We start from the raw sequence: 21,353 nt of genomic DNA on the forward strand, positions 1-21,353 counted from the left end.
TTCAAACAATGGAAACAAAACGCGTTTTTCTCTTCCTTGCTATTACTTTTGAAAAAAATAATTTTATGAAATTAGAAAAAGTGATAAAGCAGCTGGTGATGCTTACCTTTTTGTACTCTGTTAACTTGTGTGTCTCCAGTGAGCAGAGTTGTGAGTTGGACAGGTCAGTCTCAGAGCAACCATTTCACTAATGTTATTTTTTTCCCCGACTTATTACTTTGTACATTTTTTGACTCAGAAGGAGGCACTTATTCACTCCGCTGTTTTTTGTGTCCACCCCTACTGCTGTTTTTTCACTTTCACAATCAAATGTTTTTTCCTCAAGCCTTTCTTTGAGGATTAAATACAAATTTTCTTCTGTCTTCGCTGTAACATGCTCCTTTAGTAGTTCTCCCAATGTGTTGGCAGAATGTCAGGTATGGATGGGCTGTTTCGGTGCTTATACTGCATGACTAATTACCTCTGAACACATAAACACTGCTTCCATTTATCAGGGAGAGTCAGTTATTTTTGCAGGCCACGTTCTAAGACTTATAAACATACATCTAGGCATACGTCTAGCTACCAGAATTGCTTGTCTTGCAAAACCATGCCTGAGAGGGACCCTCTCCCCAGTTTGGGCCACCTCAGGTCTTCACACTTATTAGCAGGATATCTGTGCTGCCTTCAAACTTGTGTCCACCTCCGAACTTCCACTCAGTGATGTTTCGTGTTGCTAATACACCAAACTGCACTGAGCAAGACTGTGGTGCAGATCACTGCAAAGAACGCTTCAGAATCTATTAACTTCCTTTGGATAATATATTCTTGCATAATATACCGGGTAGCCCGGTCCCAGGAAGGCAGAACAAAGAATTTCCTCTGACAGAGGATGTTACACCCTCTCCCTTTGGAAATAGGTGTGAAGGGCTGGGTAGGAGTAGCCTCCCCAGCCTCTGGAAATGCTTTGATGGGCACACATGGTGCCCTCTCTGCATAATCCAGTCTACACTGGTTCAGGGATCCCCCAGTCCTTCCCTGGCACGAAACTGGTCAAAGGAAAGGGGAGTGACCACTCCCCTGACCAGCACCTCCCAGGGGAGGGGCCCAGAGCTCCTCCAGTGTGTCCCAGACCTCTGCCATCTTGGATGCAGAGGTGTTGGGGCACAATGGACAGCTCTGAGTGGCCAGTGCCAGCAGGTGACGTCAGAGACCCCTCCTGATAGGTGCTTACCTTTGTCAGTAGCCAATCCTCCTCTGTGGGCTTTTTAGGGTCTCTCCTCTGGGCTATTCCTCAGATAACGAATGCAAGAGCTCACCAGAGTTCCTCTGCACTTCCCTCTTCGACTTCTGCCAAGGATCGACCGCTGACTGCTCCAGGACGCCTGCAAAACCCCAACAAAGTAGCAAGACGACTACCAGCAACATTGTAGCGCCTCATCCTGCCGGATTTCTCAACTGCTTCCTGGTGGTGCATGCTCTGAGGGCTGTCTGCCTTCACCCTGCACTGGAAGCCAAGAAGAAATCTCCAGTGGGTCGACGGAACCTTCCCCCTGCTAACGCAGGCACCAAACTTCTGCATCAGCGGTCCTCTGTGTCCTCTCTTATCCTGACGAGCGTGGTCCCTGGAACACAGGAGCTGGGTCCAAGTGTCTCCCACAGTCCAGTGGCCCTTCTGTCCATATTTGGTGGAGGTAAGTCCTTGCCTCCCCACGCCAGACCGTAATCTATTGTGATTCTACATTGTTTGCACTACTTTTCTAACTGTTACTTACCTGATTTTGGTTTGTGTACATATAATTTGTGTATATTACTTACCTCCTAAGGGAGTGTATCCTCTGAGACACTTTTTGCATATTGTCACTAAAATAAAGTACCTTTATTTTTAGTAACTCTGAGTATTGTGTTTTCTTGTGATATAGTGCTATATGATATAAGTTGTATAGTAGGAGCTTTGCATGTTTCCTAGTTCCGCCTAAGCTGCTAGAACACCTCTAATCTACTAATAAGGGATAACTGGACCTGGCACAAGGTGTAAGTACCACAAGGTACCCACTATAAGCCAGGCCAGCCTCCTACATTGGTGGTGCAGCGGTGGGATAAGTACTTGTATCTGCTTTACCACTTTGTCATTTGGTGCTTTTCATAAGAGAAACATATACCAAATATTTCAATATATGTACATTGAACCAAAACAGCCTACTGTTCTGCTCTAAAACTTTCTACTAAGTTTCTGAAAAGTTCTGAAAACTTTAAAAAGTTTTCAAAAAGTTTGAAAAAGTGTTTTCTCTGTGCTTTCAAAAGTTCTAAAACTTTTTCTCTCTCTGTCTTAAACCTTTTCTATCATGTCTACAGTAGAGCCCACTCCCAAAATTGTTCAAGCACCCTATGAGAGTTTAAACTATCAATGTTTGAGGGGTCTCTGCCTAGAAAGAGGTTTAAGCATTGGTAAGAATCCTACAAAAGAATTTCTCTTTAACCTGCTCATAGAAAGTGACCAGAACCAGTCTGGCCCATCTCAGGAAGAGGAGGTAGGAGGGAAGGTACCCAGTCAGACTCAGAGGAGTCCCCTGAAGAGATTGGGGAGGGTTCTTACAAAGACCTGCCCTTTAGCAGACCTCCTAGTGACACTGGTAGTGGGAGAGGTTCCCACATTAGTAGGGCAGCTTTCACTCCTAACGGCCAGTTTACTAGGGTCCAGCCAGTTAGATACAAGTCTCTCTCTGCCAATTCCCACATTTCCTCTGTATCCAGACATTCCCAAGCCTCCCACCCTGAGGATAACTTAATGGAAAGGGAACTCAGAAAGCTGAGGTTGGAAGAGACCAGACTGAAGCGTAAACAGCAGCAGCTGGCCTTAGACAGGGAATCCCTAGATATAGAGAGGGAAAGACAGAGAATGGGGTTAGTTCCCCATGGCAGCAGCAGCAGCAGTGTTTCAGATAGTAATCATGTTAGAGAGCAAAATTCCAGAAACCTGCATTAGATAGTTCCCCCTTACAAGGAGGGGGATGACATTCCCAAGTGGTTTGCTGCACTTGAGAGGGCCTGTATGGTACATTTGGTCCTTCAAAGGCAGTGGGCTGCTATCGTGTGACTATCTTTCACTGGAAAGGGTAGGGATAGGCTCCTTACTGTCAGAGAAAGTGATGCCAATAATTACAAAGTTTTGAAGGATGCACTCTTGGATGGATTTGGCTTAACCACTGAACAGTACAGGATTAAGTTCAGAGACACCAGAAAAGAGTCCTCTCAAGACTGGACAGATTTTGTTGACTGTTCAGTGAAGGCCTTGGAGGGTTGGTTACATGGCAATAAGGTGACTGACTATGAAAGCCTGTATAATCTAATCCTGAGAGAGCATATTCTTAACAATTGTGTGTCTGATTTGTTGCACCAGTACTTGGTAGACTCAGATCTGACCTGTCCCCGAGAATTGGGAAAGAAGGCAGACAAATGGGTCAGAACAAGAGTGAACAGAAAAGTTCATACAGTGAGTGACAAGGACGGCAAGAAGAAGGATAAGTCTTCTGACAAGGGTGGGGACAAAGATCAAAAACATTCTGAGTCTTCATCAGGCCCACAAAAATCCTCTGGGGGTGGTGGGTCAAAATCCTCTTCTAACAATCAGAAAAAGCCTTGGTGTTATTTATGTAAAGTTAAGGCCATTGGGCAAGTGATTCCACTTGTCCAAAGAAAAACACCAAAACCTCCCACCACCACAACCCTAACTGCAACCTCTAGTGCCCCTAGTAATAGTGGTGGTGGGAAGTCTACAACAAATAGCCAATCCAAGGGTGTAGCTGGGCTCACTATTGGCAGTGTAGTTGGGGTTGGTCTTGTTAGGGAGACCACAGAGGCTGTTTTAGTCTCTGATGGTGGCATTGACTTTGCCACCTTGGTTGCTTGTCCCCTTAATATGGGTAAGTACAGGCAACTACCTCTAATCACCGGTGTTGAGGTCGAGGCCTACAGGGACACATAACTATGGTGATAGAGAAACTGGTTCACCCTGATCAACACCTACTTGGTCAGCAGTACCAAGTGACTGATGCTCACAACAACACTCTTAGCCACCCCATGGCTGTTGTGAATCTCAGGTGGGTGGGGGGGGGGGGTAGGTTACTGGTCCAAAGAAAGTTGTGGTAGCCACTGAATTACCTGTAGATTGCTTACTAGGCAATGATTTGGAAACATCAGCTTGGGCAGAAGTGGAGTTTGGAGGCTCATGCAGCAATGCTGGGCATTCCTGGGCATATTTTTGCTTTGAAAAGGGCTCAGGCCAAGAAGCAAAAAGGACAGGGAAACTTGGATCCTGGAACAATGGACCAAGTGCTTGTAAAAGCTAGGTGTAGAAAGGGTAAATCCTTGCCCACTATCCCTCCCTCTCCAGAAGATTCCCCTTTTGAGGAAGAGGAATCCTCTCCCTGTGCAGAACCTACAACAGAGGAGCTGGCAGCAGACACTGCTGAGCTTTTGGGTGCAGGGGGGCCTGCTAGGGAAGAGCTGAGTGTGGCACAGCAGACCTTTCCCACACTAGAGGGTTTAAGACAGCAAGCTGTCAAGCAGCAGAATGGGGTTGTCAGTGATAGCCATAAGATGTATTGGGAAGACAACCTCCAGTACACTGTGTCAAGGCACCCTAAACCTGGAGCTGCCAAGAGATTGGTTATTCCCTTGCAGTACAGAGAGTTTCTTCTAACCTTGGCACATGACGTTGCTTTGGCTGGGCATTTGGGCCAGATGAAAACTTGGGAGAGACTTGTCCCCCTGTTTCACTGGCCTCATATGTCAGAGGACACTAAAGAGTTTTGTCACTTTTGTGTGACCTGCCAAGCCAGTGGCAAGACTGGTGGCACTCCAAAGGCCCGCTTAATTTCACTTCCAGTGGTTGGGGTGCCTTTTGAACTGGTAGGGGTTGACATAGTTGGCCCCCTTGACCCTCCAACAGCTTCAGGCAATAGATTCATTCTTGTGGTAGTGGAACACTACGTACCCTGAAGCTATCCCCTTAAGGACCACTACAGCTCCTGCTGTGGCAAAGGCCCTCCTGGGAATCTTTTCCAAAGTGGGTTTCCCTAAGGAAGTGGTGTCAGACAGAGGCAGTAACTTCATGTCTGCATACCTCAAAGCAATGTGGAAGGAGTGTGGTGTAACTTACAAGTTCACAACTCCTTACCATCCACAAACAAATGGTCTGGATGAGAGGTTTAATAAAACCAAAGGTATGCTAATGGGATTCCCTGGAAAAACTCAGAAGGAGATGGGATGTCCTGTTACCTTGCCTCCTTTTTGCTTACAGGGAGGTACCCCGAAAAGGAGTGGGCTTCAGCCCCTTTGAACGCCTCTTTTGGCACCCTGTGAGAGGTCCCCTTGCTCTTGTTAAGGAGGGTTGGGAACAACCTTTAAAAGCTCCTAAACAGGACATTGTGGACTATTTACTTGGCCTAAGATCCAGCATGGCTGAGTACATGAAGAAGGCCAGTAAAAACCTCCAGGCCAGCCAGGAGCTGCAAAAGCAATGACATGACCAGAGGGCTGTCCTGACTCAGTACCACCTAGACAGAAGGTGTGGGTATTGGAGCCTGTGGCCCCAAGAGCACTCCAAGACAAATGGAGTGGACCCCATCTCATTGTTGAAAAGAAGGGTGAGGTTACCTATTTGGTAGACCTGGGCACTGCCAGGAGTCCCCTTAGGGTGATCCGTGTCAACTGCCTAAAACCCTACTATGACAGGGCTGATCTCACCCTGCTCATGGCTACTGATGAGGGACAGGAAGAAGAGAGTGACCCTCTCCCTGATCTCTTCTCCACCACTGAAGCTGATGGCTTAGTCGAGGGAGTGGTTTAAGCAGATTGTCTGACTGCTGCACAGAAAGACAACTGTATTAATCTTTTAAGTCAGTTTTCTGAACTCTTTGCACTGCTACCTGGTACTACTACTTGGTGTGAACACACTATCAATACTGGAGACAGTTTACCTGTGAAGAGTAAGATATATAGGCAGCCTGACCATGTCAGAGACTGCATTAAACAAGAGGTGCAGAAAATGTTAGACTTAGGGGTGATTGAGCCTTCAGAAAGCCACTGGCTAGCCCAGTTGTGCTTGTCCCAAAACCTCACAGTAAAGATGGAAAAAGAGAGATGAGGTTTTGTGTTGATTATAGAGGGCTCAACCAAGTAACCAAGACAGATGCTCAACCTATACCCAGGGCAGATGAGCTCATAGATACACTAGCTTCTGCCAAGTATCTAAGCACTTTTTATCTAACTGCAGGGTATTGGCAGATTAGGTTGTTCCTCACCGGGAGAGCTCAAAAGGTTCACTGGCACCCTCATCTCCAAACCCAAAGACCTCATCAGTGGCGTCCCCCAAGGATCGTCCCTCAGCATCACCCTCTTCAACATCTACATGACACCACTGGTCAACATAGTCATACCCCTCTGGGCTCATGAACATATCCTACTCAGACGACACCCAACAGTAGGAGGCTGGCTGGTTTGTAGTGGTTACCTTGGGTACTTACACCTTAAACCAGGTCAAGTTATCCCTTATTCGTGAAATGTAGTAGTGTTCTAGCAGCTTAGGCTGATAGAGCTAGCTATAGCAGAGCAGCTTAGGCTGAACTAGGAGACATGCAAAGCTCCTGCAATACCACTATAGTTACACAGTACTTATACACAAGTAAATACAATACTCAGTGTTACCAAAAATAAAGGCATTTATTTGGGTGACACAGTACCAAAAATATCTTAGAGGCAATACTCCTTCTGGAGGTAAGTATTATACACAATATATACACTAGACACCAAAATTAGACAAGTAAATAGTCATAGAACAATGCAAACAGTAGGAAATCCTATAGAATGTAATGGGAGAAAATGGGCCTGGGGCAACACCAACCATATACTAAGAAAGTGTAATGTGAATCACAAATTCCCCCCCTCGACAAGTGTATTGTGTGCAGAATCGCTGGGAGAGTAAGAATACAGTAAAGGTAAGTAAATTACCCCACCCCAGAGCACAGAAAAGCAGGAGTAAAGTACTGCAAGTTTCCTTAGGATACATTACACCTCGTTTTGGGGATTTTGCAGCAGCCAACCAAGTCTACATCCTGACTCATCCTGGACCTTCCCGAGTGAACAGCCGTCACCCCCACTTCAAAAGACTCCAATGCTCTCCATAGAGAGAAGATATCAATTCAAGATACTGATCCATGCATACAAGGCACTGCACAACCAGGGACCTGCCTACATCAACCGAAGCCTCCGCTTCCACCACCCCTCAAGACATCTGTGCTCCGCTTCACTTTCTCTCACCTACACCCCGTATTCACCTCAGTAGAAGTGGAGGACGCTCCTTACCATACCTGGCAGCCAAGACTTGGAACAACCTGCCCCTGTAGCTATGGACCTCCTCCTCTCTTCTGGAATTCTGAAGGGCACTGAAGATCTGCCCACCCCCCTCGCCCTGTGATTAGCTGTGCTATATAAATCCAGTGATTGATTTATTCGTTAATTGATTGAATCGTGTAAGATCAATAATGATCTGATGTGATGTTTTATGGTCTTATGGAACCATAAAACATTTGCCATGCATTTCTTGATTCTTTTTTAAATAATGGTTCACCGGCTCAATTAGACTAGGTGGGCTCTGTAGTGATATCCGCTGAAGTAAAAAAAATTAGTTTTTTTTCCACTGTGACCTAGTGTATTGTGAAAGAGTGAGGGAGGCAGTAGACGAGTTTGGTATGGGCGAGAAGAGACTGACAAGGAACATGTGGAGTAGTATTGTAGGGGGGAACCAGCTCAAAAGTGAGAGAGCAAGAGAACATATGCACTTATAGCGTGCTGAAGAAATGTAGTTCTCCATATGAGCAGTAGAAGTATTGACAGTATTCAGTTAAAAGAATGGTAAAGAAGCTTTAGGATGGAAGAAACACAAGAATAGAAAGGAAAACAATAGAATATGTAGCTAGCAAATGAGCAGCAAGAAAGCAAACTATTGGTAAGCAATGAGCTGGCTCTCAGCCCACTGTAAACTTAAGTATGGGCCACAAGAGGTCTGTCAACACCAGACAACTAAATGTTGTCTGTAAGAGAGACCTAAAAAATAGCTAACTCAACATTTTCTAAATATGTATCTTTCTAAATGTGTAGTCTGTTATAATGTGGCAGGGCGCAAGAGGAGATGCATATGCCTTTATTCCGCTTTGGATATTTCAGAAGTGACCACATCATTTAGAGTGCAGCCATTACCTTCACTTTCAAAGAGCTCTGCTGTGACTAAGATTACAAGAATCTTTACAAAGTTTATTTGTTGAGCTTTTGTTCACATTATTTTGTTATGCCTGTTTAATGTGCTAACTTAAGATTTTTCTATCATTCATTCATCAGTCTTTAAGAAAGGTTGGGAAAGATTCAACGGTTCTTCTGATCTGTATCACAGTGTTCCTTTCCTACTTGCCGGAGGCTGGCCAGTATTCAAGTTTTTTTCTCTATTTGAAACAGGTGAGTAACATTAAAGTCAACATTCCCATGTTTGCTTGGTCTGTATAAAGTCTTTAGTGTCCTTAACTGTACTATTATGATCTCCCAAAAATGAATTTGACCTAGTGTAATGTAACTGGTGCTTCAATAACTTATGGGTTGTGTTTTCTGTCATTAGCATCATTCTATTACCGGTGTATGCCTTAATAAAACCTGTTTTAAATTGCGTTAACTGAAAATACTAAAGGGCACTGTTACCTGCTGGGAAAATAGATGCAATTATTAAAAAACAAAGTTCAAGAAAAAACGTCCTGAAGATGTGGCTTCAACAACCCCACATTCCGAACTTAACACATTCTTACAGAGTCTGAAATACTCAGCTTTTGTATTGTTTTCTAATGTCATCCGGTTTGAAAACCCACGTGCTGCGGCTTTTGCCCATAAATAATTTTCCTTTTATTGGGCAGTGAGGGATGTTACGTTATAATGATTTCTGTACCACACTAATCACCAGAGAATGTGTCTAGGTGCTTGGACAGGTGTGTAGAAGTGTGGTCCCCAAGGTGCTTATTCAAAGAGCCTCTGTTGTGTTGAGGGGCATCTTCCATGTCTTGGGTGTGGTGTAGCAGAATGAAAGACCTCCAGTTTTGCTTTTGTAGATGCGGGGGAATGTGTGCAAGTGAGGCAGAGTGTAGGTGTCTAATGCATTGGTGAAACTGTATGCGGCTGTTCAAGTATTCTGGTCCTGTGTTGTAGAGCTTTGTAATTGTGTGCGAGAAGTTTGAATTGGCTATGGTTGTGATTGGGGAGCCAGTGAAGCTTTTTGATGTGTGCTGTGATGTGGTTGCAGCATGGGAGGTCGAGCCTGAGTCTTGCAGTGTTGTCCTGGGTGGTCTGGAGTCTTTGTAGGAGTTGTTTGGAAATTCTGGCATAGATAGTGTTTCTTTAGTCCAGCCTGCTGGTGAGGAGTACTTGCCTGACGGTCAGTCTGGTGTTCTAAGGCAACCATTTGAAAATCTGTTGAAGCATATGTAGGATGTGGAAGCAGGAAGTTAACACGGCATTGACTTTAGTCGTCATATTGAGCTTGTCATCTAGGACAGTGGTTCCCACCCTGTGGTCTGGGGACCTCTGGGGGTCCACCAAGCCTCCCCGGGTGTCCGCATCTGCTTAGAAAATTAAATAATATTATTAGATTAGGTGTCCAGCTTTCAGTAATGGTTGAGTGGGGGGTCCCCAGATTCCAATAATAATTCTGTGGGGGTTCCAGTAATTACAAAGTGGGCGTCCACAGAAGTCAAAAGGTTGGGAACCACTGGTCTAGGATGATCCCTGGATTTTTTCCATGGTCTGTGGATGTGGGCCCTAGCTCCTACCGCCACCAGGTGGAGTCCCCTGGGGAGGTCTTGTTGTCAAAGACCAGTACTTCTGTCTTTTCGGAGTTGAGTTTTAGGCAGTTGGTTCACATCTTGTCTGCTACCATGGTCACACAGTTGGTAAAGTTAGTCCTGGTGGTAGTTGTCTTGTCTGTCAGGGAAAGGATGAGTTGGGTGTCATTGGCATAGGAGATGGCGGTGATGTCTTGTGATCAGATGATGTTGATGAGCGGTGTCATGTATATATTGAAAGTGTTGGGCTGAGATATGATCCCTGTGGGGCACTGCATATCAGCCTCTTGGACTCTGATGTGAAGGGTGTCAGCCTGACCTTCTGGGTTCTTTCCATAAGAGAGTAACAGATCATTTGAGAACAGATCCTTGGATGCCAATCTCGTAGGGTGTTATGGGAGACAGTGTCGAAGGCCGCAGACAGCTTGAGCAGGATCAAGGCTGCTGTTTCTTTTTGGTCCAGGATAATTCAAATGTCTGTGGCCGCAATGAGTGTTGTTTCAGTGCTATGTGTCTTTTCTAATCCTGATTGAGTGTTGTCTAGTAGATGGTGAAGTTTGAGGGGGGTTGTGAATTGCTTGCTGATGGCTTTCTCAATCATTTTGGCAGGATAGGGGGCAGAGAGATGGGTTGGAAGTTGCTCAGTTTATTTGGGTCAGCTGTGAGCCACTTGAGGAGGGCATTGATTTCTGCCAGTTTCCATTCATTTTGAAAAATGGCAAACATGATGGAGGTGTTGATGATGTGGGTCTGGATGGTGCTGATTGGTGATATTCACAGGTAGTAAATTCAGTGGGGGCAAAGGTCCGTTGGGACCCCTAAGAAGATGGTCTGAATAATTGCTGCTGTGTCGTTTATGGTGAGGGTTGTCAATTCGGTCACGTGGTCGTCTTGGTTGGTAGTGAGTATGTGAGCAACAAGTTTTCTGGGGTTGGGTTGGTGTGCAGAGTTGCTGTGGATATTCGTGATTTTGCTTTGGAGGAAGTTGGATATGTTGCCGCAGAGATGTTGGGAGGCAGCAATGTTGGTAGTGGCTAAGGGCAAGGTGAAATCCTTAATGATTGAGAAAATCTCTTTGCAGCTGTTGAAGCTTCCTTTGCTTTTTTCTTGGTGCCTTTGTAATGACATGTGAGTTTTGACCACTGACTTCATGTTGCACTTAGCCTAGCAGTACACTGTCACATTACTGACCACCAGATTTATTTTGCCTGTTGACTTTATTTTAGCATTAGTCACAGCCACGTTAAAAGCTGTAAGTAGTTTTTCACATTGTACAATGTGCACATGTTTTTATTTTTTGTGTTCTTTCCCACCAAGGGCTTAGGCTGATAAGAATGTACTAAGACGGCAGGGAATGGTCTTGTTTTGAATTGGCACCTTGGGATTGTGGCCAAGTCCTGATGTGTTATTTTCAAAGCTGGCCTAAAGCAATCAGCCTTTTATGACTAAATAAACTTCTGCAGGGAGAGGGAGGTTCTAGACTTTTCCACTCTTGTTTTTTCAAAGTATAAGAGGCTGAGACCAGGTGGAACGGGGACAGAGATTGTCTGCAGATCTTAGGCATATCCAGGACGGTGGAGTGTCATCCTTCCAGTGAGGATAATTGATCTCTCCCTCTCCTCGATCGATTCTGGGATCTGGCAATCTGATGCTGAATAGGAAGGAGATGAAGCATTGTGCCCTTACCTCATGGTGATGCATATTTTTTAATTCATTATTTGCTTTCCATTATAATATAGATACATATATTTGCTGTGTATATTGCAGTGGAGAATCATTTGTACATGTTTTCATTTAATTGCTGTGACCATTTTTAGCATGCTAATCTCCTTTTAGGAACCTTGCGCAGTGAAATAATAAAGGTCTTCTTTGGACTCAGAAGTGCATTTAAGAGATTTTTGTCAGTGCATGAGTTTTACAGCCCGGTCATTAGTGAAGCAAAACAGCCTTTTATTTGCTGGTGATAGCATCTGAGTGCAGCCTTGCTGGCAGGTCTGTCTTTGGTGTCATGGCTGAATCGCCATTTCGAAAAAGTGTTTGACCTTAAGTTGTTTACTCGTTTGGCCTTGGATGTACTTGAGAACCTTTGCGAAACACGTTTGCTTTTGAGGTGTAGAGTACCATGACTCAAGTAGTTTTGTTTTTTTCCTCTTAAACCATCATAATTTTGTTAACCATTATATGGTCTTTTAAAAGTACTTGTGCATCTTTCAAATGTGTTTTCTGCCTAGGCCTGAGGTTCTTCTTTCACAAGACGTTTTTGGTTAATATTGTGTGCTCTTGTGTCCTGTTCTCCATATTACTCTTCATAATTGAAACTGACCACCAGCATGTGGAAAAGGAAGCTTCTCTTTTTAAAGCCAAGTAGCTTTACAGCTTTGGAAAGCTGAGCTCAGAGCATAGCTGGCTGTCAGCAAAAATTGACACATAACTGGGAAGATCCAATTTACTCAGGTTAAAAGAACCTAGACAACTACTTATAATGCAATACAGGTGGCTCGACCTCGTGAACCTCCTTTAGCATAAGCCCTAATATAAGGGTACTTTGCCTTTCTCAGGGTGGGTACAATATATGACTTCCGGGGCATTTCATAAAAACTGCAAAACATAGTGAAAAGCAGGGAATCCTGCAGGGATCTATTGTCACATCCACAAGGTGTGAGCTTGAGGTCCCTGGTCTGCCCCAGGATAAGCCAACAAGAAAGGCAATAAATCAAATTGAAACCTGGTTAGCAGGGAGTGATCATATCTACTTTTAACAACAAAAAGCTATGATTCTGTCATTAACACCAGATTTTAACATAAAATTACAACATGCATAGGGCTTTGGTAATGCAAGCCTTTCTCTTTTCTTGAGCCTCTGCCTAAAAAGTGTTCTTTCACCCATTTAAGATCTGCTTTAGTGTCCCCTGTGGTGTACTAAATAGGTCTCCCCTTCTCAAGATCTGAAAGGAGACCCGGATGTACTTAAGCCAAGGTATTTGCAGAGCACGTTCAAGAGCCAAACAATCTTTTGGAATCTCTTTGCTCAGTTTGATGCTAGGCCTTAGTCAAATATTTAGCCAAAGGGCGAGAGAACGGAGTGCCAGGATATCCATTAGTCACCTACTCCTAGTTCCTCGTGTTCTGCGAAGATGGGGGTGCCTAGAGGGACACACAAGGGCAGCCCCAAAAACATATTTTCCACAGATTACAGCTCAGCCTGATTAACATTCCTCAAATTTCACTCCTGTACGTCACTTTAGAGATGCACTTGGCAATGTAAATTTGCAGGAGGGCGCCAGTTCGTCTACTGCCCAGTCTAGAGGCAAAGCAAAAAAACTGCAGCATTTGCACCTATAAAGTGCTCCTTTTTTAAATTAATTGGAGAGTGCCAACTTAATACCGAATCAAACAACATCCCAAGGTAAGAGTAAAACTTAGTTTTGGGAAGGATGCAAGGTCCTAAGTTAAACTTGTCGATTTAGTGGCGCGTGGGCCATCTGCCATCACAAAAGATTTCTTCTTGTTAACTCAAAGATAAAATTAGCAAATTAGTTAACAGGGACTGCAGGCCCTTTGCGTTTTTTGCTATAAGAACTGCGTCATCCGCAAATAGTAGCACAGGTAGGCTGCAGGACCCCACTTGTGGACAAGCAGCTTTTACATCAGTCAGGGCCTTCTCTAGAATATTAACATACAAATTAAACAGAAAAGGGGCCAAAATTCAACTCTTTCGTACTCCTGTTTTGAAACTAAAGCAGCATGAGCACTGTAGATCTTTAGAAAATTGGACTGAAGCCTCCGTATCTCTGTGAAGGTTTCTTAGAAACAAAACTATGTCCCGACCCACTCCCATGTTCAGTAGGTGCTGCCCAAATTTTGACCGATTTAACCTGTCTCATGCAACTGGGTGTTCCATAAAATCTAAGTGTATAGAGCTGGGGTGTGCAACTGTATATTTTCCTAAGACCAGGTACAGGTTCAGACACTGTTCAGACACTATTCTACAGTAGACCTGCCTGCCTGGAGACCACACTGAACTACGGATAACACTTTATTTTACTTGGCCCATTTAGAGAGCCTGTCCAAAAGAATACGTCCCACGACCTTTACTGTTGAGTTGAGTATGGAGATAGGCCTATAGCAATGAGAACTATCTCTATTCCCTTTTTAAAAAATGGACACAATAATGGACAAATCCCATGATTGTGGGGACCTGCTCTCACCGCAGCGTTGATAAGAGCTGTCAAGATAGGGGCCCAAGCCCCAACATCATTAACATAAAGGTCTGGCGGAACTCTGTCCCGTCCTGGGGCTTTATTTTTTAATGAACCCATAATGCCCTTCTCTACTTCAGGAGAAAATGTCAGAAAGGCGCTTCCTTCAGTGTCACTCTCCCTGTCCCCAGATTCAGCAGGGGCTAAGTTGTAGATTTCCTCAAAGTAAGCCACCCATGAATCTTCAGTGATATGTGCCTCTGTGGATACAGCCACCTCCGGGCCAAAAAGAGAACCATTATTAATGCCCCAAAATTTTGAGCTACATTTCAGGGTACTCGCTTTTGTCAAGTCAATTCAGGCCTCCTCCCTTATGTGGTTTTACGTATGGCCAGCTCCTGTTTATACGAGTTATGGCAAGTCCTGACTAGAGTGTGATCCCTGGGCTTACTACTTAGACCTTTCTTAAGATCCCTCAAAGCTCTAGAACAACCTGAATCAAACCATCTAGATGACTTATTGTGCTTTCCAGATGCAGGTACTTCTAATAAGCTAGATACAGCATTAGAAATCTCTGTAAAGGCGTCCAAAATATCACATGGATTACTTATGTTACTCCAGTATCGGAACTTTCATAGATTCACATGCTTGAATACTTCTCCATCGTCGATATGGGAGTCCCCCTGTGTAATACAAAAGATATGCTTATATGTATACCTACATTACATGCATTAGGTCTTTAGCTTAGTTAAATATCACAGTCGTGTAAAAAAGACCCAAACTCAAAGCTCAACCAACCAGGCTGCACTACCCTTTAGAAGGCTCCTGTGAGCAACTGCCTTCCCTCAGATTTTCCACCGCACTTCGTGCTGAGGAATCTCCTTTTGAGCTCTGCTCAAATTTTCTCCCAGAACCTTATTCCCTAGGACTTAGGAATGTATATCTCTTCTTCTGGTGCTTCAAACTGGCTGCCATGTCAGACACCAAAAAAAGGGACTTTTCTGGAGGTTACATCTACCTGTGGATTCTTCACCTTATGAATTCTCCCAGTGCACCAGCATTCACCGGAAAATCTTCTTCCCAGCTCTCCACGTCGACGAGGACGTCACAATTGCAGGGTTCCGCACGTGACTCCGTCTGACGTCACAGTGGCAATAAGAGGTCCCATCCGACGTGCTGACGCCAGTTCCCTTTTTTCCGTGCCTTTGACGCAAACAGTTTTCTCCTAGCTCTAGTTACTGTTTTGAAGGTGTCCTTTTTGTCTCTGGTTACAATGTCTCCTCCTAGAAAGTCGGGGTTTAAATCTTGTCAGAGTGCGGGGATCGCATGTCGGTTACGGAACCTCACGATGACTGCCTCTGGTGCCTAAGATCGGAGCATGACGTGGACGAGTGTGTGTCTTGCCAAAGCATGAATCCGAAGGTGCTGAAGGAGAGAGAAGCCAAACTCTTTCTGGCTAAGGTGAAGAAAGGGCACAGAAGTCATCGCAGATCGTCTTTGCAGAAGCGGCACCGACATGACTCTCGGCGTCGTTTGGCTAGAGGTCGTTCACGATCCAGGTCTCCATCTAGACGGCATTGTGCGACATGAGAAGTTAGTCCTACGGTGACTCCACAGCCTTCAAGCCCTCAGGCTTCTCCAGCACCATTGGTCTTCGAGGTGGTTGCACCCCAAGAGAGCACTCACTTTTCGCCTGGGGTGCAGGATTCTGAGGCCCAGCCGGCGCAAGTGCCGCAGGAAGATCAGCGGTATCCTGCCTTCCGTGCCCTGGGAGCGTATCTGGCGGCATTTTTGAATGCCATGTTCAACATGTTCAATGGTATGGCCGCTGCTGGTGAACCGTCTGGTCCCACGGGCCCTTTGGCATTCTCATTGGGCTCCCGGGCCCCTTATGAGTCGGCGTCGTTCATGCCTTTTTATCCAGCTGAGGGTGCCGGTTCAGCGCCGATAATTTCGCCTCATAGGCCTATAGCGCTGATTACATTGCCTTATAGGCCTGCGGCGCCGGTAATGTCGCCTCATACACAGTCGCCGCCGATGACGGAACTTCAGGTGTCCATGGCGCCGATGGGATCAGCTCGGGATTCGAGATCCGGGATTTTTATCAAAGCATCCAACTCCGGAGAGTTTAGTAGTCCAGGCCTCATGTTCGGCACGTTCTGCACCAGGCTCCTTCCCTGTTATTCCTTTGGACCGAGAGTCCAAGAGGATGGAGAAGTCAGCCAAGAAGACTTTTTCATCCTGCAGTATGGCCCTGATAGTGACAAATTCTACTTCTGTGTTAGGGAGATATGTACATGACCTGATGGATGCAGCTTAAGCTGTAGTTCCAGACTTACCGCAGGATATGCAGGGATGGTTTGGTGAGCTCCACTCAGATGCTGAAGCTGCGGCTATGCAGATTATCCAGTCTGGTCTGGATTCTACAGACTCATTGGCTAGGGCGCTGGGTACCTCAATCGCTACCAGGCGGCATGCGTGGTTGAGGTATTTTGGCTTTTCTACAGATGTCCAGACCACTCTATTGGACCTGCCTTTTGACGGAGAAAAGCTGTTTGGAGCCAAAGCTGACTCTGCCTTAGAGCGCTTCAAGGACAGTAGGGCCACAGTGAAGTCTGTGGGTCTGCAAGCTTCCACTACTATCCCTTTCAGGTACTTTCGGAGGTTCAGGGGGTTTGGGCTTGGAGCCGTTTATCGTGGGAGACCACAGTCCACAGTCCAACAGCCTGCCAGCCCCCCCATATAGATCCTTTAGAGGGTGGGGAGTGTTCGGACAAGAGGGGCCACCCAGCAGCACCCTGCATCATCCTCTTCCTCTGGGGGACAACAACAAGGGAAGCAGCCCTAGTTTTCTACCCCTTTTGAGTCACACTTCTCCTGTAGGGGGAAGGTTACATCTTTTTCCCTGCGAGTGGGAGTTAATCACATCAGACTCCTGGGTTCTAAATATTGTGAGGAAAGGATATGCTCTTCCTTTTCAGGAGTTTACCCCTCCCCGTCCTTCGTTTTGTTCAGAAGATTATCTCATATTGTTGTAGCAGGAGGTTCAAATCCTGTTATCAAAAGGCACGGTGGAGTTGGTTCCAGAACAGGAAATGGGTCGGGTTGTTATTCAAGATAATTCCTGATCCCCAAGAAGGATGGTCGATTGAGACCTATTCTGGATCTGAGGATTTTGAATTGGTTACTCAAGCAGGAGAAATTCAAGAAGCTGACTCTAGCACAGGTCCTTCTGGCGTTGAAAAAAGAGGATTGGATGGTGTCTGTCGACTTGCAGGATGCTTACTTTCATATCCCTATTCTCAAGTCGCACTGGAAGTATCTCCGGTTTGTGGTGGGGTCACAACACTACCAGTTTGAAGTCCTTCCATTTGGTCTCACTTCAGCACCTCGAGTCTTCACGAAGGTGATGGCGGTGGTTGCAACAAGTCTCAGGAGGAAGGGAATATCGGTATTCCTTTACCTGGACGATTGGTTAACCAAAGCCACGTCACCAGAGCTCGTGCTGCATCACTTGCAAATGACAACTCAGTTATTGTTCAGCCTGGGCTTTTCGATAAACGTGCCCAAGTCTCACCTGGAGCCTTCTCAGTGCCTCCTGTTCTTAGGGGCAGTACTGGATATAACATTGAATCGGGCCTATCCTCCACCTCAGCGGATCCAGGACATTCAGGCGTTGATTCCAATGTTTCAAAATGGAGCGGTTGTTCCTGTCCTCAAGGTCCTGCTCCTGCTCGGTCTGTTCGCTTCTTGCATTCTGTTGGTCACTCTAGCATGCTGGCACATGAGGGCTCTTCAGTGGTGCCTCCTCAGGCAGTGGTTTCAACACAAAGGGGATCTCGAGTAGTCCATATCGTTCTCCAGAGACGCTGCAGCGGATCTACGATGGTGGGCTGTGGACGGCAATCTTTCCCAAGGAAGGCTGTTTTCACTACCGCCTCCGGTGGCTACGGTCATGACGGATGCTTCCACCCTAGGGTGGGGAGCTCATCTGGGGGACCTGGAAATCAAAGGGCTTTGGTCTCCAGTGGAACAGACTTTTCATATCAATCTGTTAGAATTGCGGGTGATACGTCTGGCTCTCAAGGCCTTCCTCCCATCCCTTTGCGGTCAGTCAGTTCAAGTCTTGATGGACAATACTACTGCGATGTGGTACATTAACAAGCAGGGAGGACTGAGGTCGTACCTTCTCTGCAGAGAGGCTCTACGGCTCTGGTCCTGGGCTCAGGACCATCAGATTTGCTTGGTAGCAAATCATCTGGCCGGAGTTCTCAAGGTACGTGCGGACAGGCTCAGTCGGCATTTCTCAGCCGATCACGAGTGGCGTCTCGGAGAGCATGCACTGCCTGTCGTTCTGCAGCCTCCAGTATCCGGTGCAAGAAGCTTTTGGGGGATGTGTTTCAGATGTCTTGGTGCGACCAGTTGCTTTACGCGCCCCACCCCCCTCCCAATACCCTTGATTCCTTGGGTTCTGAGGAATATTCACCAAGATCGGGCTCAAATCATTGTAATAGCACCGAATTGGCTGAGAAGGGTGTGTGGCACGGACCTTCTCCAGCTCTCACTGTGCCCTCCGCTCCGTCTCCCTCTCAGGGCAGACTTCCTCTCGCAGTCGCAGGGGCAGGTTCTACACCCCACCTCCAGGGCCTGCACCTACATGCTTGGAGATTAAACGGGGCAATCTGAGTACTTTCTCTCTTCCACCAGAGGTAGTGGATGTTATTTATTGGCCAGGCGACACTCCACTAAGACGGTTTATGCCGGCAGGTGGGCAAAATTTCTGGGCTGGTGTGGATAGAAACAAATTGATCCCTTGAGAGCCCATCTGTCTGAAGTTCTGTTGTTTGCTTTAACATTAGCACAGAAGGGTTGTGCAGTGGGGGCGTGGCCAAGATGGCGACCGGAGCGGCAGCATAAACTACAGCTCCGATCCCTGGCCCGGTAAAGCATCCTGTCGGAGGCGCTCGAGGCCCCCCCCAGAGTGGGTCCGACTGCCGTTAAGGGGGCTGCCCGGGGGCAGCATCGTTGAACGCGACTGAAGACGCGTTATTGTCGTATGGCTGCTGTTCGGCCGGGTTGAGGCCGTGGATGTGCTGCGGTCAACGCGCTCGCGGCGAGCGCAACTCTGAGTTACTCGCGACCCGATCTCAGAACGCGGATTTGCGTTCTGCTGAAGCAACACAGCACCTTAGTTTTCACCTGGTGGTGAGAGGCGTCGGGGTGCGCTATCTGGCCACGAGCATTCCGGAGGGGCGGTGCCGTCCAGGCTACCTTAGACACGGCGCCATCTTATCGAGGTAAGCCTTGCCGCAGCAGGCTTACCTGTTTTAAGCCCAGTGAATGGGACTCCCCGTACTGTGGCTTTCTGGCTGATATGCGTCAAGACACCGTTCCGCGGCCGACCTGGAGGTCGGACCGCACAAGACACGCCTCCTGTTGATGTGGCCTGAGGATCGCGCCGCATGCATGGAGGGCGCCAGCGGGAACTCTACACAGAACTATGTGCTGCTGTGGCGCGCCGGCCCGTGATGAACATCTTGCAAGAACGGCGCCGGCTGGAGTCCATGCACTGCGCCTGTCGAGGTAGGCCCCCCCGCACCATAACTACCGAGGCGAGCAACAGGTGTGGATGACTGTGTCCTGGCTTCCTCCGCTCACCCATAGCTACATGGCGCCCCGCGCTCCGGCTACTGATTAGGCCATTGCATCAACAAGCCCATCAAACGGCGGCCAATGCTCAACACCTCTGCATCCTTTGTAAATAGTAGCGCCTAATTCTGTCATAAAAGGCCCACTGGCGAGTGGGTGGCGCTGCGCTATTGCGCGTCACATCACGGCGTGCACCCCGAAAACTCACTCTGCGTTGTTGCTGTGTGGCGGCATCGACCTGTGGCATCCCTGCTCCCAGCACGTAGCAGCCCGCGAAAACAGGCACACAAACTAACCGTCTCCAGTGTCGCAGGCCACGCTGGATGACTAATTGTGGCCAACTAAATGCACTGATTCAATGCGGATTACTACACCAGCGCAGGGGGCCACAGCCGCAGCCTTTACTGTACGGATCCTTGTCCTGCACTGGCCCGGGCTCCACCTCTAGGAGATCGAGGTATTAGGGAGTCAGCTATCTGGGAGTGGGGGAAAACATATAACGGACCTGGCCGACTACAAGGGGAGTGCTTATTGTTGACAGTTATCGTGTGGTAGGGCGCACACGCATGAATCATCCCTCTCGGGTCACTAGTTACCATGTGCTGCTGCAACTTCCGTCATAATGCACAGCGTATTGCTCCCTATCCCACCAGTTTTATAAAGTTATATCAGCACTATCATTATTAAGGGTCACAAGGGATAGCAAAAGTACCAGGTCCCTATCTATCTAAAGCCTTGTTAGATCCTGGCCTTGCCCCTCCTCAACGTCTAGGTTGTACTGGCAGGACACTTGACTAGATCGCACACACTGCTTCGCGTTCTCTCAGCACGTTAACGCCTAAGAGCTCCTGTACTTGCCAAATGGTCAAACCAAAAACCCCACGTGCACCGCTGGGCAAAATGGAACACACCACCTCATCCTCCTCAGAGCCCTATGCCACCACACAAGTGGCACTTCAGAAGCTGGAATTGACCCTACAATCACACACATCACAATTTTAAAAGATACTACAAGCTATTCTAGACACTAAAACTACTCTAGAAGCTAAAATAGGTTCGGTAACAGAAGATCTTAACATACTTCGCACTGACCAACACGCACTAGCTGATAGGGTATCTGAACTTGAAAGGGATACTGTGGCCCTCCCCCGCTCGATGAAAGATCTCCAATCGCAACTAGTTCACTTATCATCAGAGGTGGACTCTTTAAAACGCAGAGCTGAGGATGCAGAGGGTAGATCCCGTCGCAACAATATCCGCATGGTGGGATTTCCCGAGCGTGCCGAGGGCCTCAGTGCTGAACTATTTATAGAGAAATGGCTTACTGATACTATCCTGAAGGATAACATCCCGAAGTTTTTTTCTGTCGAAAGAGCACACAGGATCCCCGCCAGGCCTCCTCCTCCTGGCTTGCAACCACGCCCGCTTATAGTAAGACTCCTCAATTATCGTGACAGAGATCTTATCCTACAGCTATTCCGCAAATCTGGTCCGGTAAGCTTCGAAGATGGTGTGATTACAGCCTACCCAGATTTTACAGCAGAAGTGCAGAAGAAACGCAACTCTTTCTACCATGTTAAGACGTGTCTCCGTAAACATGATATTAAGTACGCGCTGTTGTTCCCTGCCAGACTTCGGATACAGGATG

General features: G+C 46.9%; 1 protein-coding gene across 1 annotated transcript in view; it reads left to right on the plus strand.

Annotated features, from left to right (window-relative positions):
- The window catches only part of LOC138287259 (hippocampus abundant transcript-like protein 1), a 312,041-nt gene that overhangs the window by 168,762 nt on the left and 121,926 nt on the right, over window positions 1–21,353 (plus strand). Inside the window, exon 7 of the mRNA XM_069227623.1 lies at window positions 8,377–8,490. Within this exon, the coding sequence (XP_069083724.1) occupies window positions 8,377–8,490 (114 nt within the window). The remainder of the gene's footprint in view (window positions 1–8,376; window positions 8,491–21,353) is intronic.

The sequence above is a fragment of the Pleurodeles waltl genome, chromosome 1_1 (genome assembly GCF_031143425.1).
Source record: "Pleurodeles waltl isolate 20211129_DDA chromosome 1_1, aPleWal1.hap1.20221129, whole genome shotgun sequence".
Classification (NCBI taxonomy): Eukaryota; Metazoa; Chordata; class Amphibia; order Caudata; family Salamandridae; genus Pleurodeles; species Pleurodeles waltl.